The sequence below is a fragment of the Pristiophorus japonicus genome, chromosome 4, assembly GCF_044704955.1.
Source record: "Pristiophorus japonicus isolate sPriJap1 chromosome 4, sPriJap1.hap1, whole genome shotgun sequence".
Classification (NCBI taxonomy): domain Eukaryota; kingdom Metazoa; phylum Chordata; class Chondrichthyes; family Pristiophoridae; genus Pristiophorus; species Pristiophorus japonicus.
In genome coordinates, this window is record NC_091980.1 from 256,302,867 (window position 1) to 256,319,501 (window position 16,635).

Genomic DNA, 16,635 nt, shown 5'->3' on the forward strand with positions numbered 1-16,635 from the left:
ATTGCTATCTTTATACTACAGTGGAGCAATATTACTGTGTGTTTTTAGGACTGTTAATGGGCATATAACAATAACAAATTGTATTTATATAGCGCCTTTAACATAGTAAAGTATCCCAAGACGTTTCACAGGAGCATTATCAAACAAAATTTGACACCGTGCCACATATGGAGATATTAGGGCTGCAAAGAGGTAGGTTTTAAGGAGAGAGGTGGAGAGATTTAGGGAAGGAATTCCAGAGCTTTAGGGCCTAGGCAGCTGAAGACATGGTCACTCATAGTGGAGCGATTAAAATCAGGAATGCTCAAGAAGCCAGAATTGGAGGAGTGCAGATATCTCTGAGGGTTGAAGGGCTGGAGGAAGTTACACAGATAGGGAGGGGTGAGGCTTTGAAGCGATTTGAAAACAAAGATGAGAATTTTAAAATTGAGGCATTGCTTAACTGGGAGCCAATGTAGGGGTGACAGTTGAACAGGACATGTCATCAGTTAGGACACGGGCAGCAGAGTTTTGGATGACCTCAAGTTTACGTAGGGTGGAAGATGGGATTCCTGCCAGGAGTGCATTGGAATAGCCAGGTCTAGCGATAACAAAGGCTTGGATGAGAGTGTCAGCAGCAGATGAGCTGAGGCAGGGGCGGAGTGGGACGATGTTCTAGAGGTGGAAATAGGTGGTCTTGGTGATGGCGCGGATATGTGGTCAGAAGCTCATCTCAGGGTCAAATATGACACCAAGGTTGCAAACAGTCTGATTCATCCTCAGACAGTTGCCAGGGAGAGGGATGGAGACAGTGGCTAGGGAACGGAGTTTATGGTGGGGACTGAAGACATTGGGCTAGATTTTCGGTTTACAGTCGTTTTACGCCAAAATTACCGTTTTCACTGTGCTACCGTTTTTAGGCCTAACTTTCGGCCTTTACATCTGCGCCGGTAAAGTTGGCGTTGCACGAGGATTCGCGGCGCAAACCGCGAGTTTCGACAATGTTAGTCTGGGGCTGGTAGCGCTGCGAGAGAGGCCTTGGGAGAGGGGGGGAAAAATTGCAAAAATCCTTCAATAAACATTCACAGAACATTCAAAAAACCCTTAACTACTAAATCGCTGAGAAATAATTTAAAAATAAAAACTTTAACTTACTTTTTTGCAGGTCTTACTTACCGCTGCTGGCAGGGCTGCACCTGTCGGTATTCTGGGTGTGGTGTATGGGTCCCAAGAGAGCCGAAAGTGCGATACAAACGCAATCTGCGGCATTGCACGTTGGCGCTCCTCTCCCCGGCGGTACGTGAAAGCGCCGCCGCCAAGAAGTCACCGAGGATCCCGCCGACCGGGTTTTCGCCGCCGAGGGTCAAGTCGCGGCGAAAACCTGGTTACAAAGTCGGCGAAAATCTAGGCCAATATCTTCAGTCTTCCCAATATTTAGTTGGAGGAAATTTCTGCTCATTCAGTACTGGATATCAAACAAGCTGTGTGACAATTTAGAGACAGTGGAGGGGTCAAGAGATGTGATGGTGAGGTAGAGCTGGGTGTCGTCAGCGTACATGTGGAAACTGACGCTGTGTTTTCGGATGATGGTGCCGAGGAGCAGCATGTAGATGAGAAATAGGAGAGGGCTCAGGATAGATCCTTGGGGTCACCAGAGGTAACGGTGCGGGATACAAATACCAATACAAATATTATTACTGTCAGTGTTTCTGTGCACCAATTGGGCAGTAAAGCTATTCGTGTTAGTGCGCATGAACATGGTAATGTTACTGTCAGTGTTATATTACTATCAGCATTGGTCATACAGGAAGGACCGGAACCAATGTCCTAGGGGGAATGTTTGCTAGTGCTGTTGGGGAGGAGTTAAACTAATATGGCAGGGGGATGGGAATCTATGCAGGGAGACAGAGGGAAATAAAATGGAGTCAGAAGCAAAAGATAGAAAGGAGAATAGTAAAATTGGAGGGCAGAGAAACCCAAGGCAAAAAACAAAAAGGGCCACATTACAGCAAAATTCTAAAGGGGCAAAGTGTGTTAAAAAGACAATCCTGAAGGCTCTGTGCCTCAATGCGAGGAGTATTTGGAATAAGGTGGACGAATTAACTGTGCAGATAACAGTTAATGGGTATTGGCATCACGGAGACATGGCTCCAGGGTGACCAAGGCTGGGAACTCAACATCCAGGGGTATTCAACATTTAGAAAGGCTAGACAGAAAGGAAAAGGAGGTGGGGTGGCATGCTGGTTAAAGAGGAAATGAATGCAATAGTAAGGAGGGACATTAGCCTGGATGATGTGGAATCGGTATGGGTGGAGCTGCGGAATTCCAAAGGGCAGAAAACGCTAGTGGGAGTTGTGTACAGACCACCAAACAGTAGTAGTGAGGTTGGGGACAGCATCAAACAAGAAATAAGAGATGTGTCCAATAAAGGTACAGCAGTTATCATGGGCGACTTTAATCTACATATTGATTGGGCTAACCAAACTGGTAGCAATGCGATGGAGGAGGATTTCCTGGAGTGTATTAGGGATGGTTTTCTAGACTAATATGTCGAGGAACCAACTAGAGAGCTGGCCACCCTAGACTGGGTGATGTGTAATGAGAAGGGTCTAATTAGCAATCTTGTGCGAGGCCCCTTGGGGAAGAGTGACCATAATATGTTAGAAATCTTTATTAAGATGGAGAGTGACACAGTTAATTCAGAACCTAGGGTCCTGAACTTAAGGAAAGGTAACTTCGACGGTATGAGGCATGAATTGGCTAGAATAGACTGGCAAAGGATACTTAAAGGGTTGACAGTGGATAAGCAATGGCAAACCTTTAAAGATCACATGGATGAACTTCAGCAATTGTACATCCCTGTCAGGAGTAAAAATAAAAATGGGAAGGTGGCTCAACCATGGCTAACAAGGGAAATTAAGAATAGTGTTAAAGCCAAGAAAGAGGCATATAATTTGGCTAGAAAAAGTAATAAACCTGAGGACTGGGAGAAATTTTGAATTCAACAGAGGAAGACTAAGGGTTTAATTAAGAGGAGGAAAATAGAGTACGAGAGGAAGCTTGCAGGGAACATAAAAACTGACTGCAAAAGCTTCTATAAATATGTGAAGAGAAAAAGATTAGTGAAGACAAACGTAGGTCCCTTGCAGTCGGATTTAGGTGAATTTATAATGGGGAACAAAGAAATGGCAGACCAATTGAACAAATACTTCGGTTCTAGGAAGGAAGACACAAATAACCTCCCGATTGTACTAGAGGACAGTAGGTCTAGTGAGAAGGAGGAACTGAAGGATATCCTTATTAGGCGGGAAATTGTGTTAGGGAAATTGATGGGATTGAAGGTCGATAAATCCCCGGGACCTGATAGTCTGCATCCCAGAGTACTTAAGGAAGTGGCCCTAGAAATAGTGGATGCATTGGTGATCATTTTCCAGCAATCTATCAACTTTGGATCAGTTCCTATGGACTGGAGGGTAGCTAATGTAACACCACTTTTTTAAAAAAAAAGGAGGGAGAGAAAACGTGTAATTATAAACTGGTTAGCCTGACATCAGTAGTGGGGAAAATGTTGGAATCAATCATTGAGGATGAAATAGCAGCGCATTTGGACAGCAGTGACAGGATTGGACCAAGTCAGCATGGATTTATGAAAGGGAAATCATGCTTGACGAATCTTCTGGAATTTTTTGAGGATGTAACTGGTAGAGTGGACAAGGGAGAACCAGTGGATGTGGTGTATTTGGACTTTTGACAAGGTCCCGCACAAGAGATTGGTGTGCAAAATCAAAGCTCGTGGTATTGGAGGTAATGTACTGACATGGATAGAGAACTGGTTAGCAGACAGGAAGCAGAGAGTCGGGGTAAACGGGTCCTTTTCAAATGGCAGGCAGTGACTAGTGGAGTGCCGCAGAGCTCAGTGCTGGGACCCCAGCTCTTTACAATATACATTAACGATTTAGATGAAGGAATTGAGTGTAATATCTCCAAATTTACGGATAACACTAAACTGGGTGGCAGTGTGAGCTGCAAGGAGGACGCTAAGAGGTTGCAGGGTGACTTAGACAGGTTAGGTGAGTGGGCAAATGCATGGCAGATGCAGTATAATGTGGATAAATGTGAGGTTATCCATTTTGGGGGCAAAAACACAAAGGCAGAATATTATCTGGATGGTGGCAGATTAGGAAAAGGGGAGGTGCAATGAGACCTGAGTGTCATGGTTCATCAGTCACTGAAAATGGGCATGCAGGTACAGCAGGCGGTGAAGAAGACAAATGGTATGTTGGCCTTCATAGCTAGGGGATTTGAGTAGAGGAGCAGGGAGGTCTTACTGCAGTTGTACAGGGCCTTAGTGAGGCCTCACCTGGAATATTTTGTACAGTTTTGGTCTCCTAATCTAAGGAAGGATGTTCTTGCTATTGAGGGAGTGCAACGAAGGTTCACCAGACTGATTCCATGGATGGCTGGACTGTCATATGAGGAGAGACTGGATCAACTGGGCCTTTATTCACTGGAGTTTAAAAGGATGAGAGGGGATCTCATAGAAACGTATAAGATTCTGATGGAACTGGACAGGTTAGATGCGGGAAGAGTGTTCCTGATGTTGGGGGAAGTCCAGAACCAGGGGACATAGTCTTAGGATAAGGGGCAGGCCATTTAGGACTGAGATGAGGAGAAACTTCTTCGCTCAGAAAGTTGTTAACCTACGGAATTCCCTGCCGCAGAGAGTTGTTGATGCCAGTTCATTGGATATATTCAAGAGGGAGTTAGATATGGCCCTTATGGCTAAAGGGATCAAGGGGTATGGAGAGAAAGCAGGAAAGGGGTACTGAGGGAATGATCAGCCATGATCTTATTGAATGGTGGTGCAGGCTCGAAGGGCTGAATGGCCTATCCTGCACCTATTTTCAATGTTTCTATGTTTCTATACCAGTAGGGTTATATTACTGTCAGTCTTAGCATGTGGCAGCAGATGGCAGTGTTACTGTCTATGCTAGTACACAGCAGAAGAGTTAGTGTTACTACATGACAGCATAGAGTACCACTAAATTCAGTGTTCGAACATTGGCATTGGGAGGGAGATATCACTGTCGGTGAGAGAACACTAATAATAGAATATCTGTACAACCGTCAGTGTGTACGTAAACCAATAAGTTGTGCTATCAATGTTACTGCGTTATAGCAGGTCAATCAACACCTTCAAAAATGATAGGTTTTTTTAATTTGGAGAGTTAATTTTCTCGTCACTATACGTTCTTTGAAGTGCTACTATATTCAGCAACCGCATTATTGAATATTATGTCCAATTGATAATGACCTAATGAACCTATTTCTTGGCATCTTCCATATTATGCTAAAGTTGCCCTGTGAATGATTTTAACAAGTGTTCACATCCCACAAAAGCACAGCTGGCTTGCATATATTTAAACTTATAATGGATAGGCCTATGGCAAAGGTAGTTATTGTATATCTGCAAACGGGTGAGAATTAAAAAAATTGTATTTTATTACATTCCTTCCATCCAAAGGAAACATGCAAATCATTTTTGAATCATTCAGTGAGATACACAGAGGAATGAATAAAGGATTGAAAGATGTCACCCCAAATACAGCCAGATGCCTTTTGTAGGACAGCACTGACAGAGACCTTAGAGCAGGTCACCCTGCACAACATCTTGAATAGGAAAGAGTCTTCTCCTCCTCCTCATGTACCTCCCAAATAAATAAGAATGTGTTTGATTTTGTGCGTGATACTCTTACCCTGCCATGGTCCTGAGAAGATTTCATTAAACAAAGATGGCAAATAGCCAACACATCACTGGAACTTGCAATCTGATTGTGATTGCATGCACTGAGAAGAGATGTTTGGACAATGTGAATTATACAGTTCAAACTGGATAAATGCAAACAGATCAATGCTTCAGTCTTTATCTGAATATGATCTTTATTAATGCATTGCTTTCCAAGCAAAATAGTTATGCAATTATCAAGATTCAACTTGTGCTACTTGAATGTTTCTACTAATCTGGTTCCTAGTATACATAGAACCATAGAAATTTGCAGCACAGAGAAGGTCATTGGGTCCATCATGCTTGTGCTGGCTTTTTGCTGCAGCAATCCTAAACTAATCTCACTGCCCTACTCTTTCCCTGTCGCCCTTAATTTTCCTCTGATTTAAATGTTAATCCACATTTCCCTTAAAAGATATAACTAATGGTACATGGTACCATATGCAAAAACTACTGGTGCAAGTACTTCCTCTGAAGCTTGAAATGCAAATGGTCTGTCTGTCCATGTGTTTGTGATTGAAACTGAAAACAAGTCCAAAGGCCCTTTCCTCCCTAAGAATGCAACTTTTGGATCTATGTTCTTTTGCTTATCATTTTTTTTAAATTAAGGGTTTTTGACACATGGTTCATTAGTTTATTCAAAACAAAACAAAAAATATTCAAGGACATGTCACCTGTACTGCACTGCTCTGTGGAGTATCGCACCAATTGCTGATCATGGCAGGAATGATATAATTCCAGCCACTTTAGAGGATTGTCATCACCAGCATGCAAAGCATGTAGGCCACCAGATAGTTTAGTTATTTGGCATGATTCAACAGCATAGGACATGGTTTATATTTGACTGCAAGGACATTTGTCATCATCACAAAGGCGTATCCAGTTCAAAAGTGATTGATAAGTATCCAATTACCATATGGTCAGTTGAATCCTAGTTGACAGTCTGCAGGGTCAGAGAACATGTGGTGATTTATAGGAAAATCTGCTGTCCACTCCTGCCAGCGAAGGAAAAGTCAAAATAATCAGGAAAGATTTGACTATACGTATTAGGTATCTCTGTTGGTGCATACAACAAATCAGAGTGAATTCGCAACATGATTTTTGTCACAAAGTCTATTCACCAATTTTGCTACTACATCTGAACGACAAAGATGTGGGGGAACTATGTTGCAGAGGACTGGGGGGTAATTATGGGAGGGAAGTAGGGTGTAATGTAAAATATAATAATATGAGGCAACACTTGACACTACATTAGTATAAACTCATCCACCAGACCATTATCAAAGAACTGCACCATGGTAAATGGGTCTGTGAGAGATGGAACGAAGAGTTGTGTACTTGTATCATGTTAAAATGTGTTTGTGTCATACAAGTCCAGAGAATACAGGCACTATATCCTTCAGGCTCTCCCACTACATGTGATGCAGTGTAACTCATACAGTCCTCAATATGTTCTGGTGGGGGGCCCAGTTTAGGATCTCTCCCACCCCTCAATCCCATCCCACTTTATTTCCTGTCACTTTTAGCAGCCATTCGCATCCTTGCCATTTTCCTCTCACTGAGAGAATGGATAATATGATAATGGATTCTGTCAAAGCTTCTAATATCAGCATTTACCATAAATAAAATGATAACAGTGAACACCATGGATCAAGGCAGATGCAGAGTCCACTTTCCTGTATGTTCAGATACCCACCTAAAAACAGCCGATGGAATTCTTCTCATTCATTTTAGACAAGTTTAAGTATTCTCCTCAACCGGAGCCCAAAGTCATGGTCCACATGTCAGTGTGAAGTGTGCATCTTAACTGCTACATAATTAGGCCATTCTTAACCAACAAAATGGAATATACTTTGTATTGAATACATGCTATTGTTTTATTCTCTACCCATTAACACTAAACAGTTTAATTTTTCAACAACATTTTTCATTTGAGAGCATAATTTCCCACAAAAAGTAAATATTTTACAGTGAAAATATTGTGGGAAAAGCAATATTTCCATCTCTCTCTGGCAGCATGATTTTCATCAACATAATTATTATAGAATACATTAAACTTCAGTTGTGCTTCACTTTTTTGATAATATATTCTACTTACTGTTTCTTCTCTTTTTCTTCTGTTGCTTAGTTTCTACCCTTCAGATCAAAGTTGCTCCCTCCCCTTCCCATAGCCAATCTCCTCCACCTGAATATAGTAACTACAGTGTGACCGTATCTGCTGGTGCTGCCCCTCCTCCGTCTTATGCCAGAGCCACGTCCTTCGATTCCACAGCTTCTCCTAAAGCAGTGCTTGCCGATGATCCCTGCCAGTTACCATCCAGCAGTACAGACACTCAATCTCCTCCTCTTAGACCCTCTGCATCGCAATTATCTGCTTCCCTCAGTTCTGCTTTCTCTCCTGTGCAACCAAACCGTGGGTCCATGAGTCAACGTGCTAAGCAGATGCCATTATCCCCTCCTCCTGCACCTTCTCACCCTCCACCTTTGCATCCTAAACCTGTCTGTCATTCATCAACTACATTTTCTCCTCTTCCTCCATCTCCTCCTGTGATGATCACCTCTCCTCCCCACAGGGCTGGTGGACCTCAGCCTATAATTCCGGTTGCTCTTCCTGTAATTCATGTGCGTGATGGCAAGATTAAAAGACCTATGGATTCTGTGGTCCGGGTAACTCCAGCTGATGCAATCCAGAATGGTCAAGAGGAAGATCATTTTCTAGCAACAACTAACCTGGCCTCCTCTAGGCCTCCAATAAAAAGTACCGAGGGTTCTTTCACATTCTGTTTAGAAACTACCCCTGTATCTCACGTGTCAGTCTTGAGTAGTCCTTCCAGTTCCCAAATCCACCCTCAGCTACCACCTTCATCTCCACTCCCTGCACAGCAGCTTTACAAGTCCACCTCACACTTCGTTACGTCTCCTCCATTTTATGCTGCTTTCTCTGAGGCAGCAGTGTCCAAGAAGACCCCATCTCCCATGACATCAGTTATTTCAACTGCCATTACCCAGTCGGGTAAGTGATGTCGTGCTGGCATCATGCGACATGTGTGTGTATTTTTGCTGATAGCATCTCTAGCTTTATTTTCTATCCTTTCTTTGCTTGGTTTGAATGTAGAAATATTTCATTTTTAGATGCCTGTTGACGTGTACAAAATTTTAAAGGACTAGTTTAATAGAAGATACATATATGTTAAAAGTTTATTTAAAAAGATCATTTTAATTTTGGGGTGTCACTCAGTACATATGTTGCCTGCTTTCTCCCTGTTGTCCTTCTAATAAAACATCTGAAATCTGAATTGCAGGTTATTATAAAGTCTAATGCAAAGTCAGACAAGCAGGTTTGTTTTATAATTATCAGAACTTGGCAGATTTCACTCAGTAGGGCTTGTTTTGTACCTGAAGATGACATTCTATTTTGCTTTATTCTTTATTTAAATGGTGATAGAGAGGGAAAGAGAGTATTTTAAGGTGCGAACATAAAGCAAGCAAATGGTTTTTTAAAAATCTATTATGTTAGTCCTTTAAAATGGCCCTTACTAGAAGGGAAAGTACATAAACTAACCACCTTTGTCAATGGAAAATATTCAAACCAATTAGATTAAATAATGGAATTAAACTCTATTCAACTTCATTTATTTTAACCAATATTTAATTTATGCTGAAAGACTAACCAGTAACTTAAGTAAATTTTCAGGGAAAGTGTAATGAAACATTAACATTTTTAATGTATCGATCTAATTAAACATTTACTTGTTTTAACAGCGTTTGATAACATTCTGACCTTTTTTCACATCGGTGATGTTCTTGAAGTGGACTAACCCTGTGCTTGAATTTATTTTTGCTTTTATTTCAGTTCCCTCCGTTCCTCCTGGAGGATCCCCAACACAACCTCCATGCCCCCCGCCACCTCCTGCTGGTGGTCCCCCACCACCTCCACCGCCACCAGGGCCTCCACCACCTTCTGGAGGTGGACCACCCCCTCCTCCTCCTCCTCCATTGCCAGCTTGTGGAAGCCCTGGAGCTAGAGGTGATGATGGACTCTCAGCTTCAGGACTAGCAGCAGCACTCGCTGGAGCCAAACTGAGGAAAACTAGTCGGGTAGGAGTCTTACTTTTCTTATATACACTTTTGTGCTGCGTAAAACTACTAGGAATCTTTTGAGCTGTGCTGATGAACGGGTGATGCAGTCACATCATTCTCTTTGAAAATGTCCTCATGGTGCATTTTGAGTGAATTTGTAGTGCCAAAAAGGAGACTAGACTCTTGTGTCCCTCCAATAGAAATGGACAGGAAACCTGTCAGTCTATACTTGACTGACCACCTTTGTCAATGGAAAATATTCAAACCAATTATATTAAATAATGGAATTAAACTCTATTCAACTTCATTTATTTTAACCAATATTTAATTTATGCTGAAAGACTAACCAGTAACTTAAGTAAATTTTCAGGGAAAGTGTAATGAATATTATACTTAAAGTGTAATGCATATTATATACAGGATGTGCCTGTTGAAGTAATTGTGAGGTGATAAAATTTGTAGTTGATTAGTTTTTTTTTGTTAATGAATAACTCTTTGGGCTCAATTTTCAACAGGTTTGCGACGGTTTTCCGCCTGGGCGAAGTGCAAAAACTACTTTTTTTGGCGCTAAACGAGTTGCACAACATTTTGCGCCCGGGCAGAAATATCGGCAGTGGTTTTGCAGCAGCATTAAAACTTAGCGCCCGCCCGATATTTTCAGCGTTTGGATGACGTCAATCGGCATGCAACGCTGCGCTATCGCCCCGGGCAGAAAAAAGCAGTAGGACCCAGGGTGCACCCGGCACTAACCGCACCATCTTGAAAACGGAGCAGAAGTTCAGTGCATAAAAGGACTTGGCTCATTTTACACCGTGAAGTTTTATGTGAGATTATTGTTCATTTTAATGATATTTAAGGACATTTTTTTTTTAAATGGGGACTGTACTATGTCAGCCATTATTCCTAGCTGCTTTTTCTGTGTAGCGTCGAGCTGGCAGAAGGCTTATTGATGATCATTTTAAGCGTAATCGAAGAGGTCGCAGACGTATGGGGAGGAGGCCTTACCCTCCACGAGTTTACAGGGAACAGCGCTCATACCTGCAGCTCTCTGAGGCACAGTGTATTAGAAGGCTGCGCTTCTGAAAAGAGGTGGTCACAGAGCTATGCCAGCTCATAAAAGCAGACCTACAGCCTACCAGCGGCAACAGGACTACACCGCACTTGCCTTCTATGCCTCTGGCTCCTTTCAGGCACCAACAGGGGACATATGCTCCATCTGGCAGTATGCTACACATTGCTGCATTCACCTGGTGACTATTGCATTTACGCACACAGGATAGACTTCATAAACTTCCCAATGACCAAGGAGGCCCAGAATAAGAGGGTTGTAGGTTTTGGATGAATTGCTGGCTTCCCCAAGGTTCAGGATGCTATTGACTACGCACATCACCCTGCGAGCACCTTTACACAATCCAAAGGTTTACCAAAATTGAAAGGAATTCCACTCCATGAACGTACAGATTGTCTGCGACCATACTCAATGTATCATGGCAGTCAATGCCCAATATCCAGGGAGCATTCATGATGCTTTCATCTTGCGTGAGAGCAGTGTCTCATGCCTGTTCGAGCATCAACCACAAGGCCAGAGCTGGATGCTCGGGTACAAAGGTTGCGGCCTCGCCACCTGGTTCATGACCCCCCCCCTCCGGAACCCTCAGACAGAAGCCGAGCATCGCTATAATGAGAGCCATGCAGCCACATGCAACATCATCGAACAGACAATTGGCGTGCTCAAGCAGCACTTCCGATGTCTGGACCGCTCTGAAGGCAGCCTGCAATACTCCCCTCAGCAGGCCTCTGTATCATGCATCACATTGTGGTGTGCTGCATGCTACACAATTTAGCCATCATGAGGGAACAAGATTTGCTATGGGGACTGCAGGACCACCTCAGGAGAGAGAGGAGGAGGAGGAGGAGCACAAGGACGAGGAGCCTGATGAGAAACCCATGCCACTACCACAGGGGCGGTCTCGTGGAGCTTTCGCCACTGCAAAAGCTTTACGTCAGCAGCTCATAATTCAGTGCTTTGCTTGAAGAGTGGACGGCACATTTGGTCGTTGCCTGGCCACTCTATCCCACCATGTTGACGATTCCTCCGCTTATTCTGCAAATCAGACACAACACAGGAATGGTTAAAGTGAACAAAAGAATTTAATAAACATTGTAAATGTAATTGGGAAACTGGAATAACATTTATTAAACATTATTGTGAACTTTTATAACTTAACAGAATTGGGAAACTTTTAAAACTTTTACAAAATAGCAACAACAACGAAACAACAACCCCTGCACCGAACGTCTTTTACCTACAGCTCCTCCCGCCCCCCCCTCCCCCCCCTCTGAGTGGCGAGCCTCTTGCTCGGCCTCGCCACTCACAGGTGATGTGGATCTGGGTGTGACACTGGGAACTGCAGTGTTAAAGATGGAGGACATCAATTGCGCGTGGGCATTGACAGCTTCGCTGGTTTCGCGGCTCGCATGGACAATCTGTGACCCGACCTCCGTGATGGTCGCAGACAGTGCCACGATGCTGCAGGAATCCTACCCAAAACCTCGAGGAGCTGTTGAGTGAGCTGGACGCTCTCCCTGGACAGTCCCACTATGTCCAGGTGTGTGTCTGCCTGCCTGTCAGCAGACCGGCTTTGCCAACTCATTCTCCGGAGAGACGACATACGGGTTTCAACCCCGGTAGTGCATTGTTGCACACCACTTGTACTCTGGGCCTTGGATGGCTGAAAGCCCGAGAATGTCTCTTCCTCGGATGAGGTGCTGTCCAGAGGAAAAAGAGGTGTCGAGTTGCAAGGGGTTCTGGAGAGTGTTGTGCCTTGGGTGTTTCTCTCTGGGCTTCTGCCCTCACAGCTTATGCCTGGCCTGAGAGGTACCCTGAGTGCTGCAAGAACACTCCTGAAGGGGCTGTGTCCACAGCTTATGAAGCAGGTTTTGAGACTCGTGCGTCCCCACAGCTTATGACTAGCCTGTGAGGCACCTGTGAGTGTCAAATGCTCCTAACCCCTTTCTTCCCTAGCCTGTGGCACACAGTTGAGTGTTTTCGAGGCACTCCTGGCTTCGCTTACACTGTTCTGACACAAGACTCACGATCAGGATACAACAGAACCGAGATGAGGCGATTCCAAGAGGAACTTTAAGCTTCCAATTTATTTGACAAGGTGTATCTCAATAAACAGCAATACACCAACAAAACAATCCCCCTAAATCCCACTAAACGGACACAACAAAAATTTTTACACAAGTTTAACAGCAGTGCAATGCCCAACCTCCCACCTTCCTGACCTAACTGAGTAGGGAGTTCTGGGGACCAGAGATTATACTCACCACAGCCTCTACAGTCTTTCCAGGTCAAAACGCGGTTTCGGGGTTCTCTTTGTGCTATCTTCAGGATCTTGAAGTTACTTTTTCGGTTGTGATTTTCTTGGAAACTTGGTTGTTGTTGCGTCTTGTTGTTGCTGTGGATCTACCTGAGTCCAGCTCTCAGGGGAAGATCCTTGTGGAAAAAGAAAAGGTTCAGTCTCCAGTAGCGAAAGGAGGCTGAACTAATGCCGTCTCGGGATGGTGGTTTGCTTCTTCTGTCTTCGGTGTCTTTGGACACTGGTCTTCCTTCTGTGTCAAAAGGCTGACTGCTTGCTGGAACACGAGAACGGAACAACTTGTCGGGGCAGAAACCCCTTCTTATATCCAGTTATCCAGCCAGACTTTCATGCTGAAATAAATCCTTCCCATTGACGGGCTTGTGATTTTTGAAAAATGCAGCAGTGTTGGATTTCGCGGGTGTTTTTCCACTGGCCATCCCTGATGTTAACCTAATCAAGGGTTGAGTAGGTGTTAATTGGGTTGGCAGCGTGTGGGCCTCCTGTAGCTATTGTGTAGTCCTTTGGTTTGTTTTGGGTTCCCTAGTTTTCTTAAGGCCAGCCTAATATCCCTCCATAGTGTAAACGTGGGGGAGACAATAGCCCCGTTATCAGTGATGAGTCAGTCCCGAGTTTTCGAGTGACTCTGTTCCACTGGTGTCCTCCCCCGTCCAATCACTGCCCTGCCAAGGCCACACCATCTCGGTTTCAATCCACATCTGGTTCTGGGTTCCCTGTTCCTTCCAGGACACTGGCCTGCTGCAGCACAGACAGATCCCACAGCTCTTTTCCTTCTGGGTAAAATGAGGGGTTTTCGTCCTCCCCTACACGAGTGCTTGGGCACACCCCCCCACCCCCGGAATAGCCTGCGCAGTCTGCTCCTCTCCTTAAAGTCCTCATCCTCATCTGTCTCGTCCCCCACATGATGGCCTGAGGTGGAGGCTTCCATTGGAGGATGTGGCGCATGCGACTCCTCATCTGGAAATAGAAAACAACAGACAGCAGCAGAGGAGGCGGCAGGGTGACATGAGTAAGGTCACATAGCACAGGCTCATTTGAAGGACTGCCGCTACTCCATTACATGTAGTCCAGAGACACTGCATTACATTGTCCCAACCCTAGTCCACAGACACTTCATCACATTGCCCCAATCCTAGTCCAGGGACGCTACATCACATTGCCCCAACCCAGCCCAAGGATTTTGCAGGACTTACCCTCACTTTCGAATGGGGGCTCAGCACCCCCATGGGCAGTTGCCCTCTCTGAGGCCATCAGACTGGCCACTCGCTCCTCGAGGTCTGTCGGAGGCATGGTTCTCTGTGGACCGCCGCCTGTCCATCGCTGCTCCCAGCAGTTGTGGGACATCTTTCCCTGCAAAAATGACAATGTGAATGGTTACCAGATAGCCCATCTGCTCTTGTGGCACACACACATAGCCATCAAAGCACTTATACCATATTATGTGCATTTAATACAGTCCGTTTTTTAATGGTCCTGGAAGTTGCACGTGGTTCGTGAGAAAAACATTGAAGTCCAGAAACATCTTTTAAGATCTCAGAAAGGAATCTTAATAATGTGTAAAGATCATTCGTGGCAAATAAGGTGCAACACTAAGCCTACCTATACCAACATGTGTCAGATTTATAATTAAGTAATGAAGGAGTGCATCAATAAAAATATTACTCTGACGACCCTGCAATGGTCATTGAACCTCTTGCAGCACTGGGTGTAGGTCCGTCGGATGTCGGCGATACAAGATACCTCCTCAGCGATGCTGATCCAAATGTGACAAAAAACCACTGAGAGGGTTTACTTGCACCCCTCCTGTTTAATTCCGCCCATCTCCTCTACACAGCAGTGACAAGGGCCTCATTGGCCTCATTGTTAAACTTTCTGGCTTGCTGCCTGCTCCCATCTCCTTCCATCAGGAATGCAATCTAAAAATAGCTGATTCAGCCCTGGGTATACTGCGCATGCAAGGGCAATCCCTGACAGCTGACCAGAAGCATGGAAAGAAGAAAAAAATGGCAACAAAAACCCCCCAAAAATTCCCGCATGTGCAGAAGGTCCAGTTTTTTTTCAGTCGCAAATTCTGTAGTGCAACGCTGGATTTATTGCTATCGCTATCGCTCTTCACCATTTGGCAAATTTTGCGAGCTCTGGCAGTAACGGTACCCCAGCGCTACAAAAAAATGTTTTGCCGCGATTATCGCCCAAAAACGGGCGAAATTGCTAAAACCTGAAATTCTAGCCCCAAGAATGACAAATTCAGTGCAATGCCATTTAGTCTCTTAGAAAGGGAAATCTGTAAATATTTTTTGTTAATAATATAGTGTTCGTGACTAAAAGTTTGCATTTACATGGTGCCTACAATTCATGGAAGCAAGTCTCTAAACTAATTGACAGATCTTGTGTAACAGGCATTATTAGTCATAAGGTTGTCTGCCTTCCCTAATCAACATAACAAAAACAGATTATCTGATCATTATCACATTGCTGCTTGTGGGAGCTTGCTGTGCACAAATTTATGAACTTCCATCAGATCCCGAAAATTCTCTGTGAAAAAATTTCTCCTCGTCTCCCCTCTAGATCTTTTGCCAATGATTTTGAATCTATCACCTCTAGTTATTGATCATTCACCAGAAGGAATAATTTTTCTCTATCTTTTCTATCGAAACCTTGCATCATTTTGAAAACCTCTATAAGGTCACCTCTTAACCTTCTCTGTTCCAAGGAGAAATATCCTAACTTTTTCAACTTCTCCTTATAACTAAAGTCCCTCATCCCTGGTAACATCCTGGTAAACCTCTGTACCCTTTCTAAGGCCTTTACATCTTTCCTGAAGTGTGGTGCCCAGAATTGTCCACTGTACTCCAGCTGAGGTCTAACCAGTGATTTATAAAGTTGCAGCATGATCCCTTTGCTTTTATATTATGTTCCTGTATTTATAAACGCAAGTAACCCAAATGCTTTTTAACCATCTTATCAACTTGCTCTGCCATCTTTAAGGATTTGTGTATATGGACGTCAAGGTCTCTGCTCATCGACACATTTCAAAATCATGCCATTCATAATATACTGTCTTTCCATATTAGTCCTCCCAAAGTGCATCACTTCACACTTCTCCACATTGAACTACATTTGCCATGCTCCTGCCTATTTCACCATTCTGTCTATGTCATCCTGGTCTATAACTATCCTCAAAATGATCTACTACTTTACCAAGTTTCGCATTATCTGCCAACTTTAATATGCTGCTCCCTACACCCGAGTCTAGGTCATTTATAAAAATTGCAAAGAGTAATGGACTCTTGAACACCATTGTAAACCACCTCCCAGTCTGAAAGATATCCATCCACCACCACCCTTTGCTTCCTGTCACTGAGCCAGTTTTTTTTATCCATACTGCCACTTTCCCCTTAATTC

At 43.9% G+C, this 16,635-nt stretch overlaps 1 protein-coding gene across 4 annotated transcripts in view; it reads left to right on the forward strand.

Annotated features, from left to right (window-relative positions):
* Positions 1 to 16,635, forward strand: part of LOC139263371 (ena/VASP-like protein) — a 457,176-nt gene that overhangs the window by 400,418 nt on the left and 40,123 nt on the right. For all 4 annotated transcript variants that reach the window (XM_070879361.1, XM_070879359.1, XM_070879360.1 and 1 more), the window contains 2 exons: positions 7,893 to 8,777; positions 9,618 to 9,862. In XM_070879361.1, coding sequence (XP_070735462.1) covers positions 7,893 to 8,777; positions 9,618 to 9,862 — 1,130 coding nt within the window. The remainder of the gene's footprint in view (positions 1 to 7,892; positions 8,778 to 9,617; positions 9,863 to 16,635) is intronic.